General features: G+C 43.2%; 1 protein-coding gene across 29 annotated transcripts in view; it reads left to right on the top strand.

Moving 5' to 3' along the window:
• The window catches only part of dst (dystonin), a 568,493-nt gene that overhangs the window by 354,249 nt on the left and 199,661 nt on the right, over positions 1–14,583 (top strand). For all 29 annotated transcript variants that reach the window (XM_078541812.1, XM_078541821.1, XM_078541818.1 and 26 more), the window contains 2 exons: positions 9,159–9,434; positions 10,133–10,678. In XM_078541812.1, coding sequence (XP_078397938.1) covers positions 9,159–9,434; positions 10,133–10,678 — 822 coding nt within the window. The remainder of the gene's footprint in view (positions 1–9,158; positions 9,435–10,132; positions 10,679–14,583) is intronic.

Genomic DNA, 14,583 nt, shown 5'->3' with positions numbered 1-14,583 from the left:
CTTTCTTCCATCTGACTATGACTAAATTTAGTTCTGATGCCGACCTCTGGTCATAGAATGTAATGTTGCAGACAATGCTTGTATTTTCTTTGAACATAGTCAAATATATTACTGTGGATGAGGGACCCGAGTTACAAGGAGCAGTTGGAAAAGTAGAATTATTCTCCTTGGAACAGAGAAAATTATTAAGCTGTGTGTTATGAACAAACAGTTGGTAAAGATTAGTTATTTTTTAAAAAAATCCCAGAGGGAAACTTTAAACAACTGTCATAACCTATAATTTTAAGTGTTATGTTTGAGATGCAACTCTAGATTCAGGAATTATACCACCAGGTCTGGAGAGGTTTTATATTAAGCTAAATGAAACAGTTTATTAATTTACACAAGTTAAATATATACACATGGCTACAAATTTCTACAATCATAACTTTTAACAAATTCCCAAACTAATCTCCATTAAGGCAACAGCAACCCATGGACTTAACCAAACACCAGGCAAAGCATTTTCACCTTACAAATTCAAAATAAGGTTCTTTTCACTTTGGTTCCTGTGGAGACGGTTGGAATCTTACAGCTGCTTTTGATCTCACATTGCCTCTGCTCTATACACACAAAACTGCTGACGTTATACCTAGCACAGCCCAGTGAATGTAAATTCTCATTGTATCACCAGCCTTTTTGAACTCCACCTTTTAACCATAAAACCCCTTTCATAGTACCAATTTTATCAGTAATATAAACATATTGCTTGGTATCAGCTAGCTAGGTAGTAGTTTTCACCCCACTTCTTGAATGCTGTTTTCAAAAAATGAAAATGCACACTACTTCTCAGTTTAAGGCCTGAATCTTCGGCTCAGTGAGCGGGGCAGGGCCCACTCGCCGAGGTGTAAAATGATGCGGGGTGATGTCGGGTGTGCGTCCCGACGTCACCGCGCATCATTTAGACTTTCAGTTTGGTGGGCACGCAGCCGACTCAGCTGCATGCCCGCTGAACTGTCAAAGGCCTAGTAAGGCCATTTAAAAAGGCAATTAAGCAATTATCCGAGCTGTCTGTCCAACCTTAAGGTTTGGCCTTAATTGGCCCGCCCACGTAAAATGGTGGGGCGGACCCAATCGGGGGCACCGATTGGGCCCGCACCCATCCTTGCACAACCCCCCCCGATGGGGGTGAAAACTCTACCCTAAATCTCAAGATTAGCACACATCAAAGCACCCAGACTAGCTGGCTTTAATCCAATTAAGACACACCTGGGAAGTACCAAGGATCAGAGGGACCTTGGTGTGCATGTCCACCGGTCCCTTAAGGTAGCTGGATAGGTGGTAGATAAGGTGGTTAAGAAAGTATATGGGATACTTGCCTTTATTAGCCAAGGCATAGAATATAAGAGCAGGGAGGTTATGCTGGAACTGTATAAAATGCTGGTTAGGCCACAGCTTGATTATTGCGTACAGTTCTGGAAACCGCATTATAGGAAGGATGTGATTGCACTATAGAGAGAGTGCAGAGGAGATTTGGCAGGATGTTGCCTGGGCTGGATAATTTTGGTCATGAGGACAGATTGGATAGACTGTGGTTATTTTCCTTGGAGCAGAGGAGATTGAGCTTGCACACGAGCAGGGGAGAGACCTAATCCTGAGTGAGACACAGCCAGAGTGAGTGTGGGTATTCGCAATTTGGTGCACAGTGGGAATTCGGTGCAGAGGGGAAGAGGTGCTCTTTGCATTTTTTCTTTGCTATCCAACTTCTTAAATCTTCAGAGAGTGGTCTTGCCCTGCTGCAGCAGTAGAGGCTACAAGGGAGGGAAATGACTGGTAAGTAGTGGGTAAGGTCGGGTAAGTTTTTACTACTTTTATCGCTTATAGTTTAAGGTCTTTTTGTGGTTTGTAGTTTGTATATTCTGTAGTAATGAGGATCTGGAAAGAAGGGCCCTAGAGTAATTGATTTAAAAGGTTTAATTTAAAGGGATAAGTCATGGCAGGAGAGCTCAAAGCCATGGTGTGCTCCTCGTGCTCTATGTGGGAAGCCGGGAACATTTCCAGTGCCCGGGACCAGCATGTGTGCAGGAAGTGTGTCCAGCTGCAGCTCCTGGAATCTCGGGTTTCAGAGCTGGAACGGCGGCTGGGAACACTGTAGAGCATCCGCGAGCCTGAGACCATCATGGATAGCACGTTTAGAGAGGTGGTCACACGGCAGCTGAAGGGACTTGAGGAAGGAAGGGAATGGGTGACCACCAGGCAGTCCAAGAGAAACAGGCAGGTAGTTCAGGAGTCCCCTGGGGTCTTGCTCGCAAATCGATATTCCATTTTGGAGGCTGATGAGGGCGCTGGTTCCTCCAGGGAGTGCAGACAGAGCCAAGCTTCTGGCAGCACAAGCAGCCTGTCTGTACAGGAGGGGAGGAAGGGAGGAAGAGCAATAGTAATAGGGGATTCTACAGTTAGGGGAACAGATAGGTGCTACTGTGGCCATCAACATGACTCCAGGAAGGTGTGTTGCCTCCCTGGTGCCAGGGTCCGGGATGTCACTGAGTGGCTGCAGGGCATCCTGAAGGGGGAGGGTGATAAGGCAGAGGTCATGGTACATGCTGGTACTAATGACATAGGTAGAAAGAGGAATGAGGTCTTAAACCAAGAATTCAGGGAGTTAGGCAGCAGACTGAAAAGCAGGACCTCTCGGGTTGTAATCTCTGGATTACTCCCAGTGCCATGTGCTTGCGAGCACAGAAGTAGGAGAATTGTGCAGATGAATACATGGCTTAAGAGTTGGTGCAGGATGGAGGGTTTTAGATTCCTGGATCACTGGGACTGTTTCTGGGGAAGGTGGGACCTGTACAAGTGGGAAAATCTACATCTGAACCAGAGCAGGACTAACATCCTTCCGGGTGGGTTTGCTTGAGCTGTTGGGAGGAATTTAAACTAAATCAGCAGGGGGAGGGGACACAGAATGTTAGCAGAATAGGGACACATCATAATACAGTAAAACAATCAAGTCAGAGACTCCCTCTGCATTACAGCTGCATTAAGTTTCAAGGGAATAAGGCAAGGCTGGATGGCCTCTTCTTTAATGCCAGGAGTATTACAGGTAAAACGGATGATTTAATGGTGATGATTAACACATGGAATTGTGATATAGTAGCCATCACAGAGACGTGGTTGAGGGAGGGGCAGGATTGGCAGCTCAGCATTCCAGGATATAGAATCTTCAGGCGAGACAGCGGAGGGGTTAAAAGAGGAGGAGGCGTTGCATTATTAGATAAGGAGTCAGTTACTACAGTAAGGAGAGATGATATCTTGGAGGAGGCATCAAATGAAGCTTTGTAGGTAGAGCTTTGGAATAAAAAAGGGGCAGCCACATTGTTAGGTGTTTATTATAGACCCCCAGATAGTCAGCAGGAAATTGAGGAGCAAATATGTGCACAATTTGTGGAGGTGTGTAAAAACAATAACAATAGAGTAATTATATTAGGTGATTTCAAATTTCCCAACATTAATTGGGATAGACATAGTGTTAAGGGCTTGGATGGAGTGGATTTCTTGAAATGTGTAGAGGAGAACTTCTTAGGTCAATATGTGGAGGGTCCAACAAGGGACGGGGCAACGCTGGACCTAATTCTGGGGAATGAAGCCGGACAGGTGGCTGAGGTAGTGGTGGGGGAGCGTTTTAGTGATAGCGACTACAACATGGTACAATTTAAGCTTGTTATGGACAAAGAAATCGACAAGTTGCAAAAAAATGTTTTGGATTGGGGGAGAGAGGATTTCAATAAAATAAGGCAGGATCTGGCCAAGGTTGACTGGGGTGCTACTTGTGGTGAAATCTACAGAGGAGCAGTGGGGGGCATTCAAAAAGGAAATGGGCAGGGTACAGGCTCAACATGTTCCCTCTAGGGTGATAGGAAGGAGTAACAAGCCCAGAGAACCATAGATTACCAGAGATATCCAGGATACGATGAGAAGGAAAAGAGAGGCTTTTAGCAGGTACAAGGGGAGCAAATCAGCAGAAGCATTAGTGGAGTACAGAAAGTACAGGGTGGAGCTTAAGAAAGCAAATCGGAGAACAAAGAGGGGATATGAGAAAGCTCTGGCTGGTAAAAGTAGGGAAAATCCCAAGATATTCTATAAGTTTATCAATGGGAAGAGGATAACCAGGGAAAGAGTGGGGCCCATTAGGAACCAAGGGGGCAATCTATGGGTGGAGCCAGAGGACATCAGTAGAGTGTTGAATGAATACTTCACGTCCGTCTTCACCCAAGAGAATGAGGATGAAGGTATGGAACCCGGGGAGAGAGACTGCGAGGTTCTTGAGCAAATTGATATAGGGATTGACAAGGCATTGGAGGCAATGGCAGGTGTAAAAGTGGACCAATCTCCAGGTCTGGATCATTTGTGTCCCAGGCTGCTGAAGGAGGCAAGGGAGGAGATCGCAGGGGCTCTGACCCAAATTTTTAATTCCTCTCTGGCCACAGGGGAAGTGCCAGAGGACTGGAGAACAGCTAATGTGGTTCCGCTATTTAAGAAGGGTTGTAAAGATAAGCCAGGGAACTACAGACCAGTGAGTCTTAAGTCCAGTGGTAGGGAAACTATTGGAGAAAATTTTGAAGGAGAGAATCTATCTCCACTTGGAGAGGCAAGGTTTGATCAGGGATAGTTAGCATGGCTTTGTCAGAGGGAGTCATGCCTAACAAATTTGATTGAATTTTTTGAGGAGGCGACCAGGTGTGTAAATGAGGGTAGTGCAGTTGATGTAGTTTATATGGATTTCAGCAAAGCCTTTGACAAGGTCCCACATGGGAGACTTATAAAGAAGGCAAAGGCACATAGGATACAGGGTAATTTGATAAGGTGGATTCAAAATTGGCTTAGTTGTAGGAGACAGAGGGCGATGACAGAAGGGTGCTTTAGTGACTGGAAGCCAGTGTCCAGTGGCGTACCACAGGGATCTGTGCTGGGTCCCCTATTATTTGTCATTTATATAAACGACATAGATGACTATGTGTGGGTTAGGATTAGTAAGTTTGCGGATGACACAAAGATTGACCGGGTGGTTAACAGTGAGGTTGAGTGTCTTGGGCTACAGGACGATATAAACGGGATGGTCAAATGGGCAGATAAGTGCCAGATGGAATTTAACCCTGAAAAGTGTGAGGTGGTACACTTTGGAAGGAGTAATTTGACAAGGAAGTATTCAATGAACGGCATGACACTAGGAAGTTCCGAGGAACAAAGGGACTTTGGTGTGTGTGTCCATAGATCTCTGAAGGCAGAGGGACATGTTAATGGGGTGGTGAAAAAGGCAAATGGTACACTTGCCTTTATCAATTGAGGCATAGATTACAAAAGTAGGGAGGTCACGTTGGAGTTGTATAGAACCTTGGTGAGACCACAGCTGGAGTACTGTGTGCAGTTCTGGTCACCACATTATAGGAAGGATGTGATTGCACTGGAGGGGGTGCAGAGGAGATTCACCAGGATGTTGCCTGGGATGAAACATTTAAGTTATGAAGAGAGGTTGGATAGACTTGGGTTGTTTTCGTTAGAGCAGAGAAGACTGAGGGGCGACCTGATCGAGGTGTACAAGATTATGAGGGGCATGGACAGGGTGGATAGGGAGCAGCTGTTCCCCTTAGTTGAAGGGTTAGTCACGAGGGGACACAAATTTGAGGTGAGGGGCAGGAGGTTTAGGGGGGATGTGAGGAAAAACTTTTTTACCCAGAGGTTGGTGACCGCATTCCGGTCTGGAATGCACTGGTGGTGGAGGCGGGTTGCCTCATATCCTTTAAAATGTACGTGGATGAGCACTTGGCACATCTTAACATTCAAGGCTATGGGCCAAGAGCTGGTAAATGGGATTAGGTAGGTAGGTCAGGTTTTTCTCACATGTTGGTGCAGACTCGATGGGCCAAAGGGCCTCTTCTGCACTGTGTGATTCTGTGACATGGTTGAGGTGTATAAAATTATGAGGGGCATAGGTAGGGTAGGCAGGAGGGAACTTTTCCCCTTGGTGGAGAGACCAATAACCAAGAGGCATAGATTTAAGGTAAGGGGCAGGAGGTTTAGAGGGGATATGAAGAAGAATTTTTTCACCCAGAGGGTGGTGGGAATCTGGAACTCACTGCCTGAAAGGGTGGTAGAGGCAGAGACCCTCATAACATTTAGGAAGTATTTGGATGTGCATTTGCGATGCCATGGCATACAAGGCTGTGGGCCTAGTGCTGGAAAATGGGATTAGAATAGTTAGGTACTTATTTGACCGGCGCAGACTCGATGGGCTGAAGGGCCTTTTTTGTGCTGTAGATCTCTATGACTATGACTATGACACCCACAGACTAAACCTCTATTTTAAAAGAAAAATATTTTCCAATAATATATACAATAATAGTTTCATGACACTGTAACCAAATAAGGGTTTTCTAGATGATGTGAGGTTTTATTAGAACAGCTAAAGAAAAACTGCTTCCTCTGTTGAGTGAGTCACTAATCGAAGGTCATAGATTTAAAATCGTGGGTAAAAGAGCCAGGGAGAAGGTGAGGAGAAATATTTTTACTCAATTGTTGGGACCTGGAATGCTCTACCTGAAAATGTGGTGGAAGTTGATTCCATAAATAATAATTAAAGGGAGTTTGGCAGACACTTGATGAGGAACTTGCAGAGTTATGGGTAAAAAGTGGGTGTGCGATATTAGGCATGACAGCAGTTTCAAAAGAAAAAAAGAGATATGGCGTTACAAGCCAAAAGACCTCCTTCTGTCCTATAAGTTTCTATGGGCAGGATTTTCCCCCCGTCGGGGGTGAAGTTGAAGTGCGGGCGCACACAGGCGCACCTCCGATCGGCGCTCCCAATCGGGGGCGCGGCGCCATTTTACGTGGACGGGCCAGTTAAGGCCCACCCAGCGTGATGTCCACACGGAAGCGCTATGCACTCCCTGTGCGGGTGGGGTGGAATCCCTAAACCTGAGAGTGCGCTCTTTCACACATGCGCACGAAAGAGCGCACTCATCCCCCTGAGGCTAAGTGCTGCCTCAGGGAGATCGGCTGTTCTGTCACAAATATTAAAAATAGAAAAAAAAAATTCCTGACATGTCCCCTCATGTGACACTGTCACATGAGTTGGGACATGTCCATAATTTTTAAAAAAACTTTAATAAAATATTTAAAAACCTGCATGAAACCTCATCCCGCCCGTGGATGAGGTTTCATGCTTTTTCTAATTCGCGTCGGGGCTCCTGGCCTGCCCGTCCAACCTTAATTAGTTAAATGACTCCGTCAATTGGCCATTGACAGGTTGATGGGTGCACAGCTGATTTTGCTGCAACCCCGCCGACCTGAAAATTTGAATGGGGTGCAGTGACGTCGGGAGTTCCGCCTGACGTCACTGCGCGTCATTTTACGCATCGGCGAGCGGGCCCTGTCCCCGCTCGCCAATGGGAAAATCCTGCCTTATGATTCCAAATATTAGAGTGCTTCCTCACTGGTATGAAGTGCTATGTCTTTTTTTAAAATACAATTCACATTAATTAAACATGTTTCACTTTAGTATTACCTAATGTGCAAAAGCACTTTGTTTAATGCAGAGCAGGAGGACGGCTTTAAGATCACTTGTACTTTAGGTCAATGCTGATACTGTTCAGTCCTTTTAGGTAAATTTCTTGCTCTCTCGCATAACAATTTCAATCAAGATCATGTGTAAGTATCTTGATTTACTATAAAATCTGATGTTCGCATACCTTAAGCCCTTGAAATATAGGGAACGTAGGAACAGAGTAGGCATTCAGCCCCTCGAGCCTGTTCAGTTAGATCATGGCTGCTCCAAGCATTGGCAGTTTCAACATCTTTTGGAGTTCAAGATTTCTGCTGCCCTTTGCAGAAAGTAGCTATACCTTATTCTTGAACTAATTATTTTCACGAACAGCAACAAAAATGTGAGGGAGAAACTTTGTGTAGTTCAGGTAATGATAATGGTTTTGTGGTTTTGAAAAAGATTTATGCTGATCGGAACAGCTCCATCCCATTTTCAGCACATTGATGGTTGATGCTGAATGAGTAAATATCGCATTACAATTTACAGACATGTTATCTTGAGAATGCTTTTTCTCTGCAGAGCCTTCATGGGATTGTCTGTCAGTGCAATATAAACCACAAAATGAAGATTGATTAATTGCTTGTTTGAACCCCGAGAGAGGATAAATTTTTGTTGTTGATCACTCAGACCTGATCCATTTTTTAACGCGTCTGTAAAGCACTAATATTTTATGACATAATTGAGGAATTAAACTTCTAGCCTTAACAGTACAAGATTAACCCACACTTGGTTGCTCAGGAATAATATTTTGCTTTCTGTCTTAACACACCAAACTTGTGTTCACAGTGACTGAACCTAAGTTTTGGAAAAAGCTTTTGCGATCAGGTTTTTTTTGGAATGTAAGACTTCGCCTTAAGTGGCCTGTAGTACTCAGGTGATAGCTCAGCCTTTTTAATACAAATCCCGAATATTTGTTGTCTCATTTCTACTCGCTTTCTAATTATGCTAGTTATCTTTATTTAATAAGACTGAGGGAAAACTTTATTTTTGTTGGTGGACAAATGTATGAATTAATAAGTTAACCATTGATGTTCGTCTTCTCCTTTTATGCCACTCAAGAGGCCTAGATAGTGGGCAGATGTCCACTCTTGTAGAATTGATCACTGACAATGCAAAAATATAGGTATTGTTAACTAACTTGCTCCCCACCTGTACGTTGCTTTGCTTGGTGCTCCTTCCCAACACTTAGTTGATATTTCAGCTCACTCTATTGGGAAATCTAGGTATGAAACCTTTTGATCAGTAATGCATGTGACAGTACACCACTTTATATCAACACTAAGCTAATTTAAGAAATATTGTATTTTCTTCATTCTTGGGATATGAGCATTGCCAGCATTTATTGCCCTAATTGCTCTTGAGAATGTGTAAGGGGGAACCCACCAGCTTGCACATCTACAGCCCATGTGGTGTTTGGAAGGGAGTTCCACAATTTTGACTCTTGAAGGAACAGTAATCCAGGTTGGGACAGTGTGTCACTTGCGCAGAAGTCTAATTTGGCACAAGAAAATTCTGATTTTTTGTTTTAAGCAGTTTTTATTTTTGAAATGTGTAAAGATACTCATTGCAGTTTGGTTTACAGGCTGCAGCAGTTGAACAATTGAAGGAAAATGAGAATAAAATTCAAGGACTCTTGGGTTGGTTGTCCAGCATGGGACAGGAGCCAGCCATTGAACAGAAAAGAAAAGAGATAGTGCAGCAGAATGGCAACACAATTTTTGTGGATGGACTGAAGAGACTGGAGAATGAGGATACGGTTAATGGAAACCTACCTCGTGACTTGAGTGAGACCAAAGGAGATGAAACAATGGAACCAACATCTGATGGGGATTTGAACTATCAGTACCAAAAAGCCAAGGTGTGGATTGAAGTTATTTAAATTCTTTTGAAGCTAATGATACACAATTTTTTGAAGTATTTATTCCAGCATTGAATGCAATGATCATGTTAAATTGAACACAACAAAAGTAAACATGGAGGCTTGTTCATTTTGAAAGCATTATACGTCTAAGGCAGTTAACGTAAAAGTCTTCCATACCTACACACAAGACAAATTATGAGAGTGTCAACTTTGGCTTAATGGGTAACACTCATGCCTCAGAGTCAGAAGGTTGGGGTGGGTTTAAGTCCTGAGGGAATGTTGCACAATTGGAGCTGCCATCTCCCGAGATGGTAAAACTGAGGCTCCATCTGCCTTCTCAGGTGGATGTAAACGATCTCTCAGCCATTATTTTGAAGACGAGCAGTAGAGTTCTCACTGGTACCTTGGCCAATATCTATCTCTCATCCAACACAGATCTCACTGCTGTTTGTGGGAACTTGCTGTGCAGAAACTGGCTAACGTGTTTCCTATATTACAACAGCAGTTACACTTCAATAAGTCCTTCATTGACTTTAGGGACATTAGGCGTCCACAGGTTGTGAAAGGTGCTATATAAATGAAAATCAATGGTTCTTTGCTCTTGCATTGTGTGGTTAATGTGGATTCTTTTTGTGATGTAAAAAACCTGTGTATTCACTCAGTGACTGTTCCTGTCGTGGTTTTGTTTAAAACAGCTTCTTCACCAACAAGTTATGTCAAAACAGCAGTCCTACATTATATCTACACAATCAGTCCAGGACTTCCTGAAGAAGCAAGGTTCCAGTATTTCTGCAGAGGAGCGAGAGAAATTGAAGCAGGACCTGAACGAGTTGAAGGTTCAATATGAGACCACGCTGGCACAGTCGGAAACCAGACTGAAACTGATACAGACCGTACAGGATGAACTGCAAAAGTTTTCCGCTGACTACAATGAATTTGAAAACTGGTTGCACCAGTCCGAACAGCAGCTGGGCGATCTCCAATCTGGTGCCACTGATGTTGAAACTTTTGTTGGCAAGCTGCAAAGGCAGAAAAGCTTCTCTGAAGATGTCATCTCTCACAAAGGCGACTTAAGGTACATCACCATCTCAGGGCAAAGAGTCCTCGATGCTGCTAAATCCTGTGGTAAATTGGACCTGGACAAAGATGCAAAGCCTTGCATTGATACGTCTGCTACTTGTGCCCTGGTACAGAGGCAACTGGAGGTGGCCAGTGACGACTATAAATTGCTGCACTCTAAGGTAACCTCTTACTGAGCCATGTGCTTCTAATATTTTTTGCAATATTTTCTCTTGTAATTGTGTATGTGACACAGCAAACCTCTGGCCACTGGGTGATGATCAGTTGCATGCGATAGGGAGAAGCCATCAGATGGGAAAGAGCCCCACCTCACCTTGTATAACAGTAGTTTTGTACCGTGTTTATTCAGCATCGGGTGAAATGCAGGATAAAGAATCACAATGTTTGCAAGACACATACATATAACATTCATTTATTTCTATTAACAGTCTCCCCTACACTGCTACTATAGATGGAAAACACTGTACTGGTAAAGACTAAATGAGATCACGGAGGCCGGGTCTGTCTCATTCTGTTTTTTTGGCCAGTGTTAGCTTCACTTTCATTGGTGAGGGGGAATCATGTTTTGTTGGTGACTTTAACATTTAGCAGCTCACAGATTGTCTCATTCTTGAGTCATATCAAGTGTAACATCATGTCACAGCACATACAGCTGAGGCTGCTGTCTACTTGTATAAATGGGGATTTAAATGGTTTTAAGATTAATTTGTCAAACGAATGATTACGTAAAGACTGAATAGTAGATTTAGTCTTGAAACACAAGCCTTACACCATACTCATGTTAAATATTGTGTGCATTGTACTGAATATTGGAGGTAAATTCCTAATTACCCAGTCATACTGGATTGTGTTCATACACTGGGTTTAACTAAACATCTGTCCCTCATTTCCAGACTGTAACCAATTTACTAAATCTTATTTAACCATCTCATTATTGAAGGAAATACTTAACATGGAGCAAAATAAATATTCTGTATTTTGTTTGAAAAAAAGCTTTCAGTTACAGAAATTTGACAGAAGTCTATTTTCCTAGATGATTTAACAAGTTTAAGTAGTGATGGTTAATTATTGTCCACTCTTAGGTGTCAGTCTTGGCTCAGTGGGTAGCACTCTCACCTATTGAGTCAGAAGGTTGTGAGTTCAAGCCCCACTTCAGAGACCACGTAATCCAGACTGACACTCCAGTGTTGCACTGTTGAAGGTGCCTTTCTTCAGACAGAGGTTACAAATCTCTACAAGATTCCATGCTGCTCTTCAATGTGTTTGTGTGGGAGCTTGCTGTGTGAAAATTGAATGCTGAGTATCCCAACATTACAACATTGATTACACTTCATCGGTTGTGAAGTGTTTTGGCACGTCACACGGGGCTATATAAATGCAAGCTTCTTTTTCTTTCACTTGCACTTAAACTTGCAGTTTAGCAGGATATAAGGCCACTCGGTGGCATTGCCTTCTATGGTAACATAACTGTCATCACGATGGCTGCTTGTTGTGCAGTAACAGATTTTACATCAAAGATTAAAGATGATATGGAATCTGATTTTCTCCGTAAATATTTCTGTATTGAGAGGCAGCCACAGTCAAGGCATCAGTTAAGTCAAAAGGAGCATGCAGAACTGGTATGTATGTGCCTTTGTTGTCTAATGGATTCAATGCCCCACTTGCCATGATCCTCAGCTGTACGGATGCAGAGGCTTCCATGTTTGACAACTGTCCTAATGCCGAGTTAGCTGATGTTGCACTGCAAGTGGACTTGGCATCCCCTGGGTTAGAAAAAAAATCAACCCCAAGTTTCTGCTCCCAATTGTCCATGGAAAGTCGGCATGTGTGGGACTTTAAGTGCATGTAGGACCAGGCTTAGACATATTGTCCATGGAATTACTGGAAAGAAAGTGCAGAATGTACAGTTTTATCCTGATAAGTCGAGCCATTTTGTGTGTGAAAATTTTTTAAATCTACTAATTTCAGTTGAACAACATATCAAATAAAAAATAACCACAATGACTTGCCTTTATATAATGCCTGTGATGTAGGAAAACATTCCCAAAGTGCCCAAGAAGTATAAGTTTTTAAAAAATTGATGCAGAGCCAAACTGGGGGATGTTAGGTGAGAGGTGACCATAAAGTGGGACAGTGAGGTTTGTTTTAAGGATGGTCTTCAAAAGACAGTGATGGAGACACTAAGAGGGTCTAGGGAGCGAATTCCAGAAAGTGGAACCTAGATTGCTGAAGGCAAGGCTGCCATTGGAGAGATGAAGGGATGGGGGTAGTGAGGAGCGGGGGGTGGGGGGGTTTACACAAGAGGCCAGAGTCCAGAGAATGGAGAGTTGGAATGAAGAGGAAGACTGTTGTGCTCTATGAGGTTATAGGAATAGAGAAATGTGTGGCTAAGAAGGTGTTTAAACATAAGGATTGAAGATTTAAATTGAAGATGTTGCATTATTGGACATAGAGGCAGATCAGCAAGCACAGGTTTTTTGTTAATTCATTCATTCATCAGATACAGGTGTCGTTGGCAAGGCTAATTGTCTTTGAGAAGGTAGCAATGAGCTATCTCCAGGTATGACAGTTCATGAGGGTGAGACAAAACCAATTCTTGGCAATGATACAAGACTCTAATTTTAAGGAAGTGGTATAGATAATCCAAATAGTTATGAGTAAAAGTTCAGAGATATAGGGGCATTCTTTGCTAAGCAGTAATACAGTAAATTCCCATCCTAAGTATGGTTAGTTTGCAGATTATTTTGCCCAGAAGTAAAGTTGTTCAGTTGAGTTCCTTGTTGATGTGCCTGGATTTGAAGTTAATGCTGTATTTATATTACCTGTTTGACTTTTATCTTACTTTTGTGTCCAAGTGTGTTTTGTAAAAGTTTTACATCGAAACAACCTTGCTTTTATAGAGTGTCTTTCACAAATTCACCAAAGTGCTTTTTAGCTACTGAAGTATTTTTGTAGTCAATGTTGTTATGTAGGGAATTCTGACACCCAGTTTGCACTTAGCAAGATTCACAAAAAGAAAGGACCAGATGCTGGGGACAAAATTGAATTTTTGGCATTGCAAGGCCTCTTTAAAGTTCCGAAATAGAGTTTGCAGCACATGCACGAACTTCTGATGCAAAGTGTGCTGGAGATCATATTGGTAAAGGGGTTATTGCAACACACCTAATGGGCTGAATTTTGCCGTTGGCGAGCAGGGGGCAGGAGCCCCCAACGTCATCCCGCCCCATTTAAATCTTCAGGAAGGCGGGGGCACAGCGAAATCAGCTGTGCGCCCGCCGACCTGTCAATGGCCAATCATTTAAACAATTAAAGGACCTGCCCGTCCAACCTTAAGGTTGGTGGGCAGGCCAGGAGCCCTAGCGGGCTTCCGAAAAATCATGAAACCTCATCCACCGGCGGGATGAGGTTTCATGTAGGGTTTAAAAAAGTTTAATAAAGTTTTAGTGAAATTTATTAACATGTCCCATCTCGTGTGACATTGTCACATGAGGGGGACATGTTAAGGATTTTTTTTCTCTATTTTTAATGTTTGTACAACTTTCAGCAATCTCCCTGAGGCAGCAGTTAGCCTCAGGGAGATGTGTGCCCTTTCATGCGCGTGCGCGAAAGAGCACACTCTCACATTTGGGGAATCGCTCCCCGCCCGCACAGGAAGCGCATAGCCTTAATTGGCCCGCCCACTTAAAATGGCGGCAGGGCCCGCTTCTCCCATAGGGATCAGCTCCCCGCCCGCCGGAGATTGGGTTGGGCCCATCCGCCTGGTAGGCAAAAAATTCTGCCCAATGTTTCCCAGAAACATGCTAAGTAGACAGGTCATTACATCAATCTGTGAGTAACATTGATCTGACGCTGAAAATCTACATTTTCTTTAAATAAAATTTCATTTTGTCTCTTTATATTCTATGAATTTTCAGTCCAATTAGTTTCTTAGATACACTTGTTAATGAAAAGACCCTTACAGTACATTCACTTCTGTCATAAAAACTGAGCCACAAAAGCATGATATCAGTAATGGATGAATAAAAATTGCAAACATTTGAAATACGTGGAGGCTATGACTGAGCAT

Source organism: Cetorhinus maximus, chromosome 5 (genome assembly GCF_964194155.1).
Source record: "Cetorhinus maximus chromosome 5, sCetMax3.hap1.1, whole genome shotgun sequence".
Taxonomy (NCBI): Eukaryota; Metazoa; Chordata; class Chondrichthyes; order Lamniformes; family Cetorhinidae; genus Cetorhinus; species Cetorhinus maximus.
This window is presented reverse-complemented; position numbering and strand designations above follow the sequence as displayed.